Source organism: Mycteria americana, chromosome 8, assembly GCF_035582795.1.
Source record: "Mycteria americana isolate JAX WOST 10 ecotype Jacksonville Zoo and Gardens chromosome 8, USCA_MyAme_1.0, whole genome shotgun sequence".
Lineage (NCBI taxonomy): Eukaryota > Metazoa > Chordata > Aves > Ciconiiformes > Ciconiidae > Mycteria > Mycteria americana.
This window is the reverse complement of record NC_134372.1, coordinates 18889082-18906192: the sequence shown is the minus strand read 5'-3', so window position 1 is coordinate 18906192 and position 17111 is coordinate 18889082. Positions and strand designations below refer to the sequence as shown.

Here is a 17111-nt window from a genome sequence, read left to right as displayed (position 1 = left end):
CAGTTTTACCCCTGTGCTTTTCTTTTTTGCTGCTCATCCTTTAGGCTGGGGTCAGTGACAAGTAACCAAAGGGGTTAAGATCTCTGATTCTTCCTATTAGAGTTGAAAGAAGGTACATAACAATAGTTCTTAAAAACTGGGGGTGGAGAGTGAGGGAGTAGGAGTATACATACCTACTCCCTTAAAAGAGAACATCTGATAAAAAGGTTAGGGAAAGGTCTATCCATTCATTAAATACCTCCCTCCACTTGAATTTCTTAAAAAAAAAATCCTTCTCCTTTGTCAGAAGGAATGGCTTGCTTACAAAAAAAAAAAAAAAAAAAATCTTATAATGAAGCAAATATGATAGTAATACTACCTTTCTAAAACCTCTTCCCTACAATGTTTTCCTTTGCTATTATATTGTTATTATCATCTTTGCTGTTATACTAGTGTAATAATATCCAGTTAAAAGCAAACAAATCTTATCTTCAAAGATAATGGACAGCACACTTTGACATGCTGTTTAATTAATAATAAATGTATTCACAAAGAGAAACTTTGTAGTGCTTCTCTTTAAAATACAAAGTCATTTCATTACTCTTCAGTCTTTGAAGATGGTGATTTATGAGATTTGTGCAATGTACTTTTAGCTACCCTTCTGCCAGTAATCTTTTCTAACTGCTTTACCATTGACTTTTAGCTATTTTGCATTAATGTTTGGGGCTTTTTCGTAAAATCCACTTAGATTCCATGTTTCCTTTTTGTGTTCTGACCCTATAAATACTATTAATATTGTATATATTGGTCCGCCCATTGACTTGATCATATTTTATAGAAGTTCAATATCAATATAACTTTAAAAAACATAGTGTTAAAGCCCATCTATTATAGACAGATCTGTCTGTCCTCTCTAGAGGGATTTACAGGGATAGGTATAAATTACCACTTAATTTCCTTATGCCAGATGATATTATGGTCAATTTATACCACTACATCCACTGCGTTCCTCTGATGGTCAGAAAGCAACCATCTACAGAGCCTGAGGTGGGCAACGATGCAGGAGAAAGCTGTAAAGGTTCGTGACTCAAACTAATAACCAAACTGAGATGAATCAAAAATGAAACAGGAAGAAACTTCAAAAACATTAAGAAAATAGTACAAAAATATTCCATTAAAAGCATTTGGAAGATTTATTTCAAGGCTGAGAGAGGAATAAATGGTTAATTCTTCCTGTTTCTCATCTATGAAACAGAGATAGAATCATAGAATTATCAAATAGTTTGGATTGGAAGGGACCTTTAAAGGTCATCTACTCCAACCCTCCTGCAATAAGCAGGGACATCTTCAACTAGATCAGGTTGCTCAGAGCCCCGTCCAACCTGACCTTGAATGTTTCCAGGGATGTGGCATCTACCACCTCTCTGGGCAGCCTGTCCCAGTGTTTCACCACCCTCATTGTAAAAAATGTCTTCCTTATATCTACTCTGAATCTACCCTCTTTTAGTTTAAAACCATCACCTCTTGTCCTGTCGCTACAGGCCCTACTAAAAAGTCTGTCTCCATCTTTCTTATAAGCCCCCTTTAAGTACTGAAAGGCCACAATAAGGTCTTCCTGGAGCCTTCTCTTCTCCAGGCTGAACAACCCCAACTCTCTCAGCCTTCCCTCACAGGAGAGGTGTTCCATCCCTCTGATCATTTTTGTGACTCTCCTCTGGACCTGCTCCAACAGGTCCATGTCTTTCCTGTGTTCAGGACTCCAGAGCTGGACACAGTACTCCAGGTGGGGACTCATCAGAGCAGGGCAGAGGGGCAGAATCACCTCCCTTGACCTGCTGACTATGCTTCTTTTGATGCAGCCCAGGATCCTGTAGCCCTCTCACAAGGATGGCATAAGATTAAATCAATGAGGAAGAATTTTTTAGTGAGTTAGTACAAAGAATGAGACACGGAACATGATGAGAGATATCTTGAGCCATTCACTTCTGATAGTAAAATTCCAGATTAACTCACACTATTTCATAACATCCCTCTTGAAAGGGAGATCAATATATTATGCCTTGTTACAGCAATTCCTATGCCCATTTATTTATAGAGAAAACAGTTCTTTCTCTCTTAAGTCACCTACATTTCGGAGGACTTAGCAGTTAGTCATTTCTTATCAAACTATTATGTGCAAAAATGTAAGTCTCTTCTCTCATAGTCATTCAGTTTGCCATATATTGATGGCAATAATTTCTATTTGGACTAGATAATGCAAATAGGATTGATAATTTTTGAGGTCATGTTTTTCTTCCCTCCATTATCATAACAAATGCTTAGGTCAATGAAAAGAGCCATTTTCCCATGAATCTCAGCAAAACCAAAGTTTTTTCTGCTACCACCTCCTGTAGGTACATTTTCTTCTTTGAGGACAAAAGGGTTCTGCAGGTTATCATATGTACACTATATATAAAATAATATAATAATGAATAAAAAAACCCCAAAATCTCAGTGCTGCTAGTATAGGCAGATATTCGGTTTTCCTCTGGAGATATAGCTTAAAAATATTTACTAATGGTCTGCCATGCTATTTGTCACACAAAAGACACATAGCACCAATCTTGAAGGGTCACTGAGCATGAAAATAACTCCTGTGAGCAACTAGCATTCCATTAAGGTTTCTAAAGCAAAAAAACCCCCTTACAAACAAACAACAAGAACAAACACCCACCTCTAGGAAACAGTTATTTCCCAAGAAAATTTCTGACATTTGCAAATGCTTGTTTTCCCAGCAATTCATGAAGTCCTTATGAATTTTGTCATGCTCTCAGTTTTGTCTCCAGGAATACAACCTGAGTTTGAAATACTGACCCTTTTAACCATAAATGTAGCCAACTATATGTGGCTTTTGATAAACCGTTTCAAATGATGTGTTCTACAAAGTACTTTTCTGGCCTACTGCTTTCCCTAGGATGTAAGGAGATATATGGGTAATTCCCCCAATTCTGGTAGCATTTCATCTAACTCTTAATGGACACTATAATGATGATACTCCTCAGGAAATACAATGTGATTTTTGTAATTAAGCCATTTGTCCAGATTTTAAAAAACCTGAAGGACAGGATCACTTAGATCCCCAAGAATGTTTTATCAATCACATGCCACATCAGAGGGTGAGGAATTATTGCTATGCTGTTTCGTCAGTGATCTTAGTGGGTTACTAATGGAATACATGCTTCCTGTTAGGCACATTAAAATTGAAGGAATTGAAGTCCTTTTTTCCTACTTAAGGGAAACTATTAATATCTACATAGGATAATAAATAGATAGTCCTTTTACAGCTATACATACTCTGAAACAGAAGGTTTAGTCTAAAAGAGAATATTTTACTATGAGTCCCTTTTTAAAAAAATACTATGAATTCATGACAAAACTAGGCAGGAAGTTTGTAAGAAGAATCTTCTCATTCTTCTACCCTTCCCTGCTTTGGGGAAACAGTAAAAACAAACAAACAAACAAACACCACCACCACCCCCCCCCCCAAAAAAAAAAAACAAACCCAAACCCCAAATAAAACACCACCAAAACCTAGTAAAAATGACACAATCATCTAAATGCTATGTTCTCTGCTAGAAAGGAACAGAAGAAAGGAATAGCTGATGAAGCCTCAGATGACTGCTGTCTGTAAGAAGTTACCTGCCAAGCAATTAGATCTTTGAGTCTGTTCAGCTTTTCTTGATCCTCTGGATGGTCTCTGATATATTCTTCTGTAAAGAAAGCCTTAGACCAAAAAAAAAGAAAAAAATCAGTCCATCATTTTGACAGGTAAAGAAATCAGTGATTATTCCATTGACTCCAGCTGGTGACCATAATATTGGTCATCAAATAAGAGAGACATATGCATGCTCCTTAACCAGATGCTGCTAGTGATAATTCCTTATTATAACAGTTGAGAACTGAGGTGCTCTTTTTTGTTAAAATATATTCAGTCTTTATCCAACACTTCTGAGTTTGGGACCCTTACTATGAAACCCAATTATTGTTGGTTTTATTAAGCTTGCACTGAAACTAAAAAGGCACAAATTTGGAGTATCGTGATTTACATTGATAAATGATCATTTAGTAGGGTAAGTACCCTGCTTATTGACATTAGCCAATGTTATACAATAAAGAAATTGACCTCCCTCATAGATAAACAGAGCCAGATATTGCATACACACTGCCATTTGCTGCCCAAAGATTTTCTCTCCCAGATACAAAAGAAGAATGTAGCTACTTGTCCATGACTGCCAAATATCTAAACAAATGATACTTTAGGACTAACATAGCATAAGTCATACTCCTCCAGAATATGCCGTGCTTACCACATATAATTTATGTGCATACATGTATACATATATAGATATATGGCATCTTTTCAGCACTATCCGAGTCTATCTGATATGCTGAGCCTACTGAGCACGGCACATGCTTTTCATCAGGAAATGGCAGGCAGAAATAATAGAGCTCCATAGCTGTGGGGTAACCCTGCATTCATTTTCATTCAAAACTTTAATAATTAATAATTTAGAATTTAAATTTATATGAGTTTTTAACATTCTTGCTTTCTCTCCTGCTCCGCCTTCACAAGGTGGCCTTAGGGACAAATTTTCTACACTTCAGTTCCTGAAGACATTCCATTTTCCATGTATTGCTGGAACAGTTTTTACCTGTATTCCCATTTTTTAAGAACAAAACCTGCTATGCAGAATGACTGCAGTTACTGAGCAAACCTGATGATGGTTTAATTCTAACCCACATCTAAATACTCCAGACCTACTGTAGGATAAACTTGATTCATTTACTCCAGACCAAATCTTTTGATGTGTGAGAGCCTACTTCATTACAAAGGGGGTATCTTGTCTCACATGTATATGAAAAAACCCTCATAACTGCAATTAATATTGAGCTTCAGTTATTCTAGTTTGCTAGTTTCTGCTTTCAAAGACAGATGTGACCAGGATATGAGGATCTCTTAATCGGTAGAGTTATGGTTTTCATATTCCCAGGCCACATTCCACTGCCACTTTGAAAAAAGGGAGGATTATGAAATAATATACCTGAATATGTTTGCATTGACTTAAAAGCTCTTACCTTCTCATATTTAGCAAAGCCACCCATAACAGCTGGGTCAACAATTCCATTCAGAAGCATAGAAAGTGGATTAATAGGAAGGTTCTCATCACTCTGGTATTGGTTAATCATCATCAAAATTTTTTCATTTGTCGTGGACATAGTCTCAATAGCATTCTCTAAAGGACTAATTGTAGTCTATAAAGAAACAAAAGACTTCTAAGGTTTATAAAGACATAAAAAGTCTTTTTGGTTTTATAAAACTTCATGTATATGAATAATTCTTACAATTCAGCAAACCAACACAGATTTGTTCAATTCTCTTAGGACTTGGTCCTGAAACTATAAATCTGATGTAAAATATATTGATTCCAGCAGTAGAAAGATAAAACATAAGTAATAATAGTTTTGTATGTATAAAAGTAAGTAAATAACAATAGCCTTGTGTGATAAATTGCAAACTATTTTGTACATGAGGATTCACACAGATACATGTTTTACGGGTTCTTAGCATGTTAATACACACCTGTGACATGGAGACAACCTCAAACCATCGTAAAATTCCAGGAAGTTTGTATGCTGTAACAAATGATGTTCTCTCAATCCACATAGACTATTAAAAAAACATAGCAGGGATAAAATGATACTTCAGGATTTAAACTTTAATCTTTTCTGCTTTCTGAAATGTCAGAGTGAAAAGAATGTAGATGGAAAACATATGCACATTTTTGCATAAAAGACACTGCAAAATGAATCTAGCACAGCAATTTGCACAAATCATTTTTCTGATTTCAGATTAGGTCATCTTCAGGCACTAAGCCTGTACAAAGCAGAGTAAAAAGAAAATTACCCTTGAATCTTTTAGTATCTATTTCTACTTTTGCCATTACAGATTGAATGACTATAATTGAACGATTGAATGACAGATTGAATGACCTACTCTCACCTCTACCCAGATTATACTTCCTCCCTCCACTTTTGAAATGTATTTCTGCAATTAAAAGCAGTAATAGCCCTATAACAACTTGCCAGCATTATTTCTTTTTTTTTTTCCTTTCTTTTTCCTCTTCTGAACAAGACTAGCTGTTGGTATTTTAAAATGCCACTAGTTCATTTACCTTACTGCTCCTTATTTTACCAATGTCAGCTCATCTAAACTGCCAGTACCGAGAAACATAATAATGAATGCAATTAAGACGTACTTTAAATATCCCAATTTCCACCAATCTGAAGTAAGTAGGCATATTATCTATTATCATCAGCAATGAAAACATTAACAATTTAATTTTTGTAAAACCATTTCAAGGTATATTCAGAAATGGTTTCAAAACTCTCCAGTTTGCAAAGGAAGCCAATGTGCATCATGGGTCTTGACAATACAGCGCAAAGCTGGGATGTCAGGGTAGATTGTGCATCTGAAGCATTTAATTTAAGAGCAGGTAAGAAGCCCCTTACACGACACTGTTGACATTACTAATCAGCATGCACATAACAGAAAGTGTAAATTTTTGAAATAAATGGCTTTTCCCATCAGTATCCCAAGAGCACAGCTTTAGCCATAAATATGGGATGGTATGGTTTTCATGACAAACTGTAAAATATCAGGTATCTGTAAAATTAAAATATAGAAACTTACCACATTTTTATGCACAACACTGAAAAATAATTTATCATGTTGCAGATTTCCTAGAGTATTTGAACAACTAAGACTATTTCTCAGCATTACACCATTATGCATGGGAATAAAAATGACATAGGTAGTACTCTAGTCTGTCAAGATTTCACAGGACTGATGAAAGCAGACAACACACACCTCTGACTGCCAAGCTGGCAGCTGACAAAAGTGTTATAAACTACAAGAGGCAAACCATTTGATATTTATTACATGTCATCTTGTTTCATAATGAAAATCTGTACCAGAAAATGTTACTGCTTAACAGAAATGTGTTGAACATACTCAACTACATAATGTTTACCTGCAATTGAAACAGTGATGTATCATTAAGTAAGTACATAGGAGTAGTGCTGAAACAGAGAAATCTTGCGTTTGTTTTTTTGAACCAGATCCTAAAGTTAGGGTGTCTGTAAAGAGTAATCTGATACTAAGAAAGGATCTAGATCAAAATTCAGTCACAGCTGCCAGAACTGTATCCATCACCCTGTCATTCATTTACTTACAGCAAATTCATTTTCAGGGTCAACAGATCCTTTTCTGACTGGTCTTGAATAGTGGAATCGGTGCACATTATTGGACTTATAAAAACTGAAAGATTTAAAAAAGACTGTTGTAAAATACAGAATTCAGAAATTTATGGATCTTATCATCACAGTGAAATATTTCTTTTTGAATCAGTTGAGTTTTTAATTAAAAGCAAATTTACTGCTCAGAAAAAAAGCACTTTACTGAAAACTCAGGAGACAACTACTTTATCTATAAATCAGGGTCAACACACAGTATTTTACAAGTATTAAGCTTCAGCTTGTGACTGGGTGTAGTTTCCAGTTTAAAAAATTCCAGAACTTCCAGATTAACGTTAAAACCTACAGAAGAAGGTCTAGAAAAGACTTTTACTTTCCTGTATTCTTGCTGTGGCATGCACACTGCTTGCCTGCTTTATAATGGCATACAAAAGGAGTATATTTTGTTAAAAATAACTGGCTGAACAGAACGGATATATTCACCTGGATGGAAATGCATGCGATTTTTCATTCACGGAGCAGGCCAAATCACGTCTAACAATTCTGCTCACAATGCAGAACAATAGTTATTCAATAAACTAAACATTTGAAGCCATTAATAACAATTTCTTGTAATAGATAAGAAAATATATAGAAATACGTGTAGAGGGGGACATCAATGTAAAGAATCTGTTGCAAATTCATGTTATGGTCTATTCTATTTAGCTAATGAAACTTTCTCAATCACTGTGAGCACATATTTCCACTAAATATGTAACCACTTGGCTTTTAGCAGTGGCTAATTTAAAAGAATAGAGATTGCACAGTTTTGGCTAAGTATTTTGCTGTCCACAGAAAAATATCTCCTTTTGGTTTTTAGTTTTTGTTTTAAAGATGAATTAAATTTAAAGCCATGTTAAGTATAATTTTGCAGAGCAAAAATATATCTCAGAAACATCTTACAGTAAAACCAAGCCATGTTTTGGAAGCCTGGAGAAAGAAATAAATGGAGACACCCCAAACAGTTGAGCTAAGCAAACTTCTGGTATGTTATTTCATATGAACCTAGGATTTCTGATCCAAACTACTAAGATTATCCTCATCAATAAAGAAAAGAAAGTGGAAAATACTGCCACACTTAGTCAGATCACTTTATACAGTTCCATCTGAAAGGACAGATATTTTTGAGCTCTTTGATAGAATAACTGCATTGCCATCAATTACTGTAACTAACAAACACCCATAAAGTACACTCATAGAAATAAATCTCTAAGACCAGATGAAATCAGCAGTTTTATTGAATTCTTCAGCTGAGACAAACAATTACAAAGTCTTCCATATGACAAGAGATTGTACTTTATGTGGAGCACTTCGTTAAATAAAACTGTTAAAAGTTCAAAATGTGGCTGGCACTATTCTGAAATCTAGTCAAACAGGACCAGCTTTATAAGCTATCTTTCAGTTACTGATTTTAAAATGAATTCAAGTTGAAATTGGGACCACAGTTCATTATTTTTAATTTTATTTTTTTTTTAAATCTTGTAGTACAAGACCTGTGCTTGTATCTGCTTTATTTATTTTGGTGTATGTGGGGAGGTGATTATTATTTTTCCACTCTGAATCAATTGCAATTTCTGTAAAGATTCTATAAAGAAGGCTGCAGACAAAGGTGACATCTGGTTTGAATCCAGCTGTGGAACAGTGAGAAATGACCTCAGCTGGTAAAAAGAAGCCTTCTGTCTTCAGTCTCTTTTTGGAAAGTGACAATACAAGTGTCATTAAAGGGTTTAGTCTGAGGGTTTTTTTGTTTAAGTGTGGAGGCATTGCAAAGCCTCTCTTGCATTAAAAATGCAGGTGCCTCAGTTTACCTGGAGAAATTTTAGCTTAAGATGCCTGTTTTAACCAGTTTCAATTAGGGAGATAGAGTTATACCTTGTGTTTTTACAAGGCACTGGCAAGAACAGGGAGAAAATATGGCCTGCCTTAACTGATGATGCTTGTACTTTTTGCTGTCCTTAAGTTACAAGCTAACAAATACTATCTTGGAATTTTTCATTCAGGTGTTAGTGATAAGCAACAGCTTTTATTGATGTGCTGGTTTTGGCTGGGAGTTAAATAGAGTTAATTTTCTTTATAGTAGCTAGTATGTGGCTATGTTTTATATTTGTGCTGAAAACAGTTTTGATAACACACTGATGTTTTAGTTGTTGCTAAGTAATGTTTACACTAGCCAAGGACTTGTCAGCTCCCCATGCTCTACCAGGTGCACAAGAAGCTGGGAGGGGACACAGCCAGGATTGTTGATCCAAACTGGCCAAAGGGCCATTCCACACCATATGACATCATGCTCAGCATATAAAGCTGGGGAAAGAAGAAGGAAGGGGGAGACGTTTGGAGTGATGGCCTTTGTCTTCCCAAGTAACCATTACATGTGATGGAGCCCTGCTTTCCTGGAGATGGCTGAACACCTGCCTGCCATGGGAAGTAGTGAATGAATTCCTTGCTTTGCTTTGCTTGCGTGCGTGGCTTTTGCGTTCCCTATTAAACTGTCTTTATCTCAACCCACGAGTTTTCTCACTTTTACTCTTCTGATTCTCTCCCCCATCCCACTGGGGGGGGAATGAGCGAGCAGCTGTGTGGGGCTTAGTTGCCAGCTGGGGTTAAACCACAACAATTTACCATGTTTGCAAACATATAAATCATTGAATGGTTTGACTTGGAAGGAACCTTTAAAGGTCAGCTAGTTCCACCCCCCCTGCCATGGGCAGGGACATCTTGCACTAGATCAGGTTGCTCAGAGCCCCATCCAACCTGGCCTTGAACACTTGCAGGGATGGGGCATCTACCACCTCTCTGGACACCCTGTTCCAGTGTCTCAACAGCCTCATAGTAAAGAATTTCTTCCTTATATCCAATCTAAATCTGACCTCTTTCAGTTTGAAACCATTGCTTCCCATCCTGTCACTACAGGCCTTGGTGAAACGTCTCTCTCCATCTTTCTTACATAATACCCCTTTATATATTGATGGATTTGGAGCCAAAAATCTCACAAGCCTGAAGTCAGCCAATATTCCAGTAGGTACTGTATGCAGTTTTGGCATCAACTATTAGAATGAACCATCACTTTTCACACATGTAGTCAGAACACTTAATTAGGAGAATATAATAAATTCAACCTGTTCTACAATGGATTAGGAGTTTGGAAATATTAGTCAGTCTGTTCTCAAAATACTTTGGACAATTCATTTCCTTTATTCCTTTACAAAATCTTGACCACAGTACCAATGGAAACCATTTTGCCACCATGTCTTTTGCACCTGGCAAGGTGAGTCATAACAAGATTCTGGTGTACAAGAGCCTTCAACTCAACCATTCTCATACTACCAATCACCTCTAAGATCCCCCTCTCCAACAGTTGTCTAAGAAGCTGTGTTGAAAACGCAATAACTTGAACTCAAAGCATGGATTCTATCTCCCCACCCTGTAACTATATGCTATTCCTTAAGTGGTAGATGGGTAGATGTTCTTTCATGAAATTGCTAGGGAATACTAAATTGTCAGTAAACTAAGACAATAGAAGCGCTAAGATTCATTGGCAAATGACTGAGTTCACAAAATAATGGTTGTCGGTTTAGGAATATGGACTGACTTTCATTATATTATCTATTACAGAAATTCACTTACTTCATAATTTGATCAGGTACTGCCTTATTTTTGAATCTAGGTTGCTCCTCCAGGACTGGTTGCACTGTAAAACACTGGATATCTGAAATCGTGAAAGTTAAGGGCATGTTATTAACTGTGAGTATGAAATATTGTAGGCTGCGGGGGAAATAAAAATAAAAATAATAAGAAAAAAAGATATTTCCTGGTGAAAAGTCTGCAAGGTTCAGGGGTTCATTTGTGGAGCTTTCTTGGCCAAAAAAGGAAAAATATGCCAGTAGTAACCAATGAATATATATTAATATTAATTTTGAACTGCATATTTTTATTATTTACTGAGCTTGAATATATGTAGCTGAATTTATCACACTGAATCATTCATTAAATTTTAAAGCCCAGTCAACTTACAAAAATAACATCAACAACATCTGATGTTAACAGTTTCACTATTTTGCTTTAGGCATGCATAATGTCATGATGTTTAGCATTTCATCTTTGAAATCTGTAATTGAGCAGCCCTTTTACTTGAGATTTCCTTTTTCTATGGAACTCTTATTTTTTAATCTGAATACTGTATTTGTAAGTAAATATGTCATATTCTTAGATATTTCAGTATATTTGAAACTCATTCCCTCTGGTTAGATTCCATAGCTTTTTCTTAAGTGCATAAGTGGCACCTATCTCCTGTTAGGTGCAAATAGACTTGAGCAAATTCTACTTTAAGAAAGGACTGAAGCATATGATCTCAAAAAAAAAAATTAGTTAAGACACAAGCCAGACTTATGAGAGCTTGGCTCTCAAGCTTAATGTACTATTTTAGACAAGCCTGTAATACTCTCTGCTTCAGTCCCAACAGTGTGAAAAGAAAGCAGTATTCCTTTTCGCCTCTAGCAGGTTCCATCAGAATACTCAACAGAGCATGTGAAGTGTTACAACATTACCTTGAAAATTAATAAAGGAAAATCAAGATGTGAAAAAAAATGTCTGATACAATGAGGTGACCTCATATCTGCTCAGCCAGTAATGATTTAACTCAGAACATGAAGAAAAAGATAATGTTTGCAAGCAACTGTTAGAGTACTTCTAAACAAGAATAATTTAGGTCATTCTAAAAGGTGGCTAATGATGTTTATGAATTAATTTTCCTAGGAAAATTTCTGAGTGACATAAGGCATATTTATGTTGCCAAGAAATGCAGGTGATACTCAAGTGCAGTGCCAGTCAGAACAATGTTCAAGGAAGGAATTAATTTAATATCAAGACACAACAGCTAGGAAGGTGAGATAATAGACAATTTGCTGCTTTCAACTTGGCCAGTTCAAGTGTTCATCACTGTTTTTGCCATTTGAAGAAAATAAAGGTAAACCATGAATGAACTTGAATGAATTTTCTTCACTGAAATGGCTATCGAGCACTGGAACAGGCTGCCCAGGGAAGTGGTTGAGTCACCATCCCTGGAGGTATTTAAAAGACATGTAGACGTGGCACTTAGGGACATGGTTTAGTGGTGGACTAGGTTTATGATTGGACTCAATCTTAAGGGTCTTTTCCAACCTAAATGATTCTATGATTCTATGATGATTGAAAGAGACAGACTCCTTAGAATTGTGAGAAAAACAGGAGCAAACATCTTAGGGACAAACCATAGAAGACATGCAAGAGATAAGTAAAACTGCAAACTGAGCTGCCACATTAATAAACTTTCATCTTTTTTAGGAAATGATTATTCCACGCAGATAAAATCTTGCTAAAAACAAGGTTTCTCCAACCTGCCTTCATTCTGTAATCTCCCACGTGTTCAAGGATACATTGACCAGGAGAGTTTTTCACATCCTCTCCAGGTGCTGAGGTGGTGTTCATCTTCTCTGCACTGGGAAACTGACTCATGAGCTGTGCCTGGAAATCCTCTCTCCTCTCATATTCCTTCCCACGATAGATGAATACTTTGTTCTGCAAGGAATAAATAGCTGATTTCTTGGGCTATATGATGCTGAGGCAGAAGTTATAGATGCATGTTTATAAGTACAAAGACACAATGGGGTCTCCAAATTTTGGAATGAGTGTTACTGTTTTCTGAATATTAATGAAGTATAAAGCAAGACACCATTTTGACCAGGTGCTGGAATGCAGCACTGACTCTCCAGAAATCCTACTTTATGCTGTTAGACAGAATGAAGATAAATTGGCATCACCACTGAGGATGCTCCTGTAGAGCAGAATAATATCAGAATGGGAGGTAAGAAAAGTACTGATATTCCTTTTCTTCTTGTCTGTCAAGTAAAAGGATTTGCTTTCAAATACATTCTGGGTCCAGGTTTCACAGCTTTCTAATACCAATATATAGGTTTCCTCTGCCTGCTCCTTCTCCTTGCTATTATGAAATGTCCTCATTTACATTACAGTCTAACTCCAAATCTGTGGTTCAGTTTGCTTCATTTAACAGGATACTTCTATAATACCAGAAACAAAAGGTGTGTGCTTCCTTTGGTGTAATATTAGCATATCATTTCAGTATTTTTCCAATGTTTTCAAGGCAACTTTGGCCTTCAAAACTGGGAAAGAGAGATCTTTCATCGCTTTTCAAGTGTGAGAAAAGCTACCATATTAATTGTAGTATGTAAGAAAAGATTTTTTTCTCTACAAGAAAACATCAAATATTCAGGTTAGTTTTATGCTCTGAAGACATGCACTACTATGGTTAAAAGAAAGCAATGATTTTTTAAAAAACTAAAGTGAAAGCCAGTTGTGCATGACTTCCTAAGTTTGGCAGGTTTCTTGAAAAACCCTTTGGATTCTTGATTTCTCACACAGTAGTAAAAAATGGAGAAAAGTAAAGAAAACTGAGAGAGTAGATTCAGTGTATAGAGATCTGTTTAATGAAAACAGTTCAAACTTACCATAATTGTCCTAAGATATCAACTAGCTGTTACCATTCAGGAAAAAACGTAGAATAACACAAGACAGTTGGTATGAACATGTCAGCTCAATGCATATTAGAGATCAAAAAAGCAATCTGAACGTCAGTCATTATGAGGAAAACAGGAGAACAAAAGAAGAAATATCAGCATCATGCTGAACAAATTAATAGTGTATCCACATTTCAAATACTATGTACACTTCTTGTCCTACCATCTCATGAACTAGAAAATGGACAGCAAGGGAACCAGGATGTTAAAACACATGGAATGGTTGCTGTGGAAGCAATGTTTAAACAAACCAAGACTATAAGGAACAGTATGTCATGAACAGCATGAGGAAGGTGATTAAAGAATAACTGTTCAGTCTCTCTGTAAGAACTAGTGTAGAGAAATTATCAGATGACAAAAAACAGGCAACAGTAAATATCCAGCACACACAGTTGTGTACTGTGAGACCACCAGTTCAGAAAGCAACTGGACAAATTCACCATAGAACAATCCATGAAGGGCTAGGAAAAAAACCTGTCACCTCCAACCCAGGAAGCTGTTTATCAGATAAGTAGGAAATATATACCAGCTCAATATCACTGCACACCTGCTCTATATTATACTCTTCCCTACCCTACTTATCTATTATTTCCCACTGTTAAAGACACAATATTTGGCTATAGAGTGCATTGGTCTGAAAAATATGCTGTTTCTACAATCGCAATGTATTTCAGTTGTAGCTGAGAAGCAATATAAATCTGAAATGCTTGTCAGTTCATTATAAGGTACACTAAAAATACCAAGCTCATGTGAAACAGAGTTTTTAATTTAATTTGAACACAAGTTAGTTAATGACATTCTGCTAGTTATCAATAACCTGTGTGGGGGCTCGACTGAGAAAGATGTACCATAAGAGTTGCCCATACCAAATTACATCATATTGCTGCATTTGGCTCTCATATATCACCTTTGCTACCTGATATGTCTTCTAGTTTCCACAAACTAAGAGAAAGAATCAACTCAGAAGCATCTGAAAACATTTCATGCGTATTCTTACAAGTAACAATTCAGACTTTGACTACGGTCCTGCATCCAAGCAAAACTAAATCCATGGTAAATATCTCTAAAGACTCACTTGCGTTAGTAGAGTACACTTGTATTTTTAGAAGCATATGAAAATAGATTAAAAAAGTAAGAATTTAAACAGGTTTACCCTTAGAAATGTGGGGAATCCTTGGCCATAGTACCCAACAGCAAAATAGTCTGGTTTAGGTCTCAGAATTTTCATGATGTTTTCGTAGAACTTTGCTTGTTGAATCTGAAAGCAAAACCAACTGCAATTACTTCTGTTTGGTTTGGTTTTTTTTTCCATTTATTTTTTATCCTCTACAGTAGTACTATGCTATGTACTACAGCTATCAGGGGAAATGCAAGAGCTATCAATTATCCGTTGGTAAGCTATAGCAATAATCAGCATGCACATGCACATGACACTGCTGTGGTACATTAAACATTGTTTACATTTATATGCAAATATAATACATAGCTAAATGTGTATGGCTTCAATTTTTATTATTTGACTTCAGAATCAGGCTTACCTTTAATTCACTAGCGTGAAAAGAAAAAAAAGGAAACACCAAACACTTTAAACACTTAACTGATAACATTACTGAGATAATACATTTGGAAAAACTCCCTACCTCAAATGTTTTCTGAGGTATGGATCAACTCAAACTTTTGCCCTAGCATCATGCTAAGGACACACACCATGTAAAGGGCTTAGAACAATGTCTTCCATAAAATACTAAGTGTGATTTAGGTTTATTATTTTTATTTCCTGTGTTATATCTATGAGACACGCAACACTGCAACTTAAATGGAATTGGCAAAAATAATTTTTTTTATCTTTTAGTTTATGATGAAAGCAGAATATATTGGGAGGAAAAAAAGCTTTCTTTATACACAACACTGTTCAAGAACCTCATGTTTTGATTCCCACAGTTTCTTTGTGGAAGATTCAGGGTTATCTATTGAATGAGCCCTAAATATTTGTTAAAGATCATGTAAGTGTGGAATCTTGGAGGTGGAAAAAAAGAAGATATGTGGGGGAGGGGATTCTTTTTAGATTAACTCAATTTTAATGAAAACAAATAATTGAACATTTAATCTTCCTTTAAAATCTTCCTTCTAGCCTTTGGACCTAGTTCTAATTCCTTTTGATGTATTACTTCCCCAGTACCTGACTAAGACAGAATTCTTTAGGCTTGTTAAGATTCGAGTTCCTAAAATTTAAAGAAAAATTTCAGCAAAAAAAGTATCCAGGTGCTTTTTCCAGCCTAAAGCAGTGCAAAGGCCTCAAAAACCTCTTATATTTCTTTTATACATGGCCTTTAAATTGCACTAAGTGAGAACATGTTTATTTCATCTATAGAAGTTTCAAAATATCTCAATAAGCAGATGTCCATGCAACTTTAACAAACAATTCCTTATGAATCTCTACTTTACCACTGTATTGTTACAATAAAACATAGCAACTCTTTGACAAATGAATTAAAAATCAGTTGTAGACAACAAGCTCATAAGCTTCTCTATCATTTGGTAGCTCAAAAGTACTAATTCCTCTGACTGAAATAATTTGAAGACCTGTATGTAATCTTACCAGGTTTTGACTTAGAAGTTCATAGTCAAAAACTTCCTTTTCATATTGCTCTGCAAGTTCTTTGCATAAAGATATGGCTTCTTCCCACATCTGCAATACAATCATATATTCAAAAAGTAAATCCAGTACCAACAAACAAGTTTTTAATGCATCACTGTTTAACTACAGTTTTACTGATTACACTATCTTTAAATCACAGTCATTTATTAACTGCACATTTAGAAGGGAAGACTCAAGGCAATCATAAACTTTAGGAAAACAGATTAATGTAAAAATAGAAGTGTTTTATGGTTTATTATAGGAAGTAATAAGTAAACCTACTTTATTCTTACAATAAGATTATAAAAAATCACCTAACCTTTCAGATACATTAAAAAAGAAGACTAAATCACTAAGGTGCATAACACCTGCCTCTCCTTAAAACAAACACAACTCATTTTACAAGAAATTCTGAAGCATACATAATCATAGGTAGCTTTGCATATGACAGCTCTCCTAGTCAGCTAAAAAAGTACAAGACTTAAATTGCCACTTGCCCAGAGTAGCAGCTTGTTTCTTTCCACACAACTTAATAGCTACCTCTGAAAATTACTGTGAGGAATTACAGAGCTGCATTGGAAAGACTAGGACAG

General features: G+C 35.7%; 2 protein-coding genes across 3 annotated transcripts in view; both read right to left on the bottom strand.

Moving 5' to 3' along the window:
- SPDL1 (spindle apparatus coiled-coil protein 1) overlaps positions 1-17111 on the bottom strand; it is a 367882-nt gene that overhangs the window by 116144 nt on the left and 234627 nt on the right. The gene's annotated exons all lie outside the window — the stretch shown is intronic.
- Positions 1-17111, bottom strand: part of DOCK2 (dedicator of cytokinesis 2) — a 221710-nt gene that overhangs the window by 13811 nt on the left and 190788 nt on the right. Inside the window, exons 39-46 of the mRNA XM_075511018.1 lie at positions 16480-16569; positions 15034-15138; positions 12723-12864; positions 10936-11017; positions 7252-7336; positions 5600-5686; positions 5095-5271; positions 3658-3741 (exon numbers count right to left, since the gene is read on the bottom strand). Of these exons, the coding sequence (XP_075367133.1) occupies positions 3658-3741; positions 5095-5271; positions 5600-5686; positions 7252-7336; positions 10936-11017; positions 12723-12864; positions 15034-15138; positions 16480-16569 (852 nt within the window). The remainder of the gene's footprint in view (positions 1-3657; positions 3742-5094; positions 5272-5599; positions 5687-7251; positions 7337-10935; positions 11018-12722; positions 12865-15033; positions 15139-16479; positions 16570-17111) is intronic.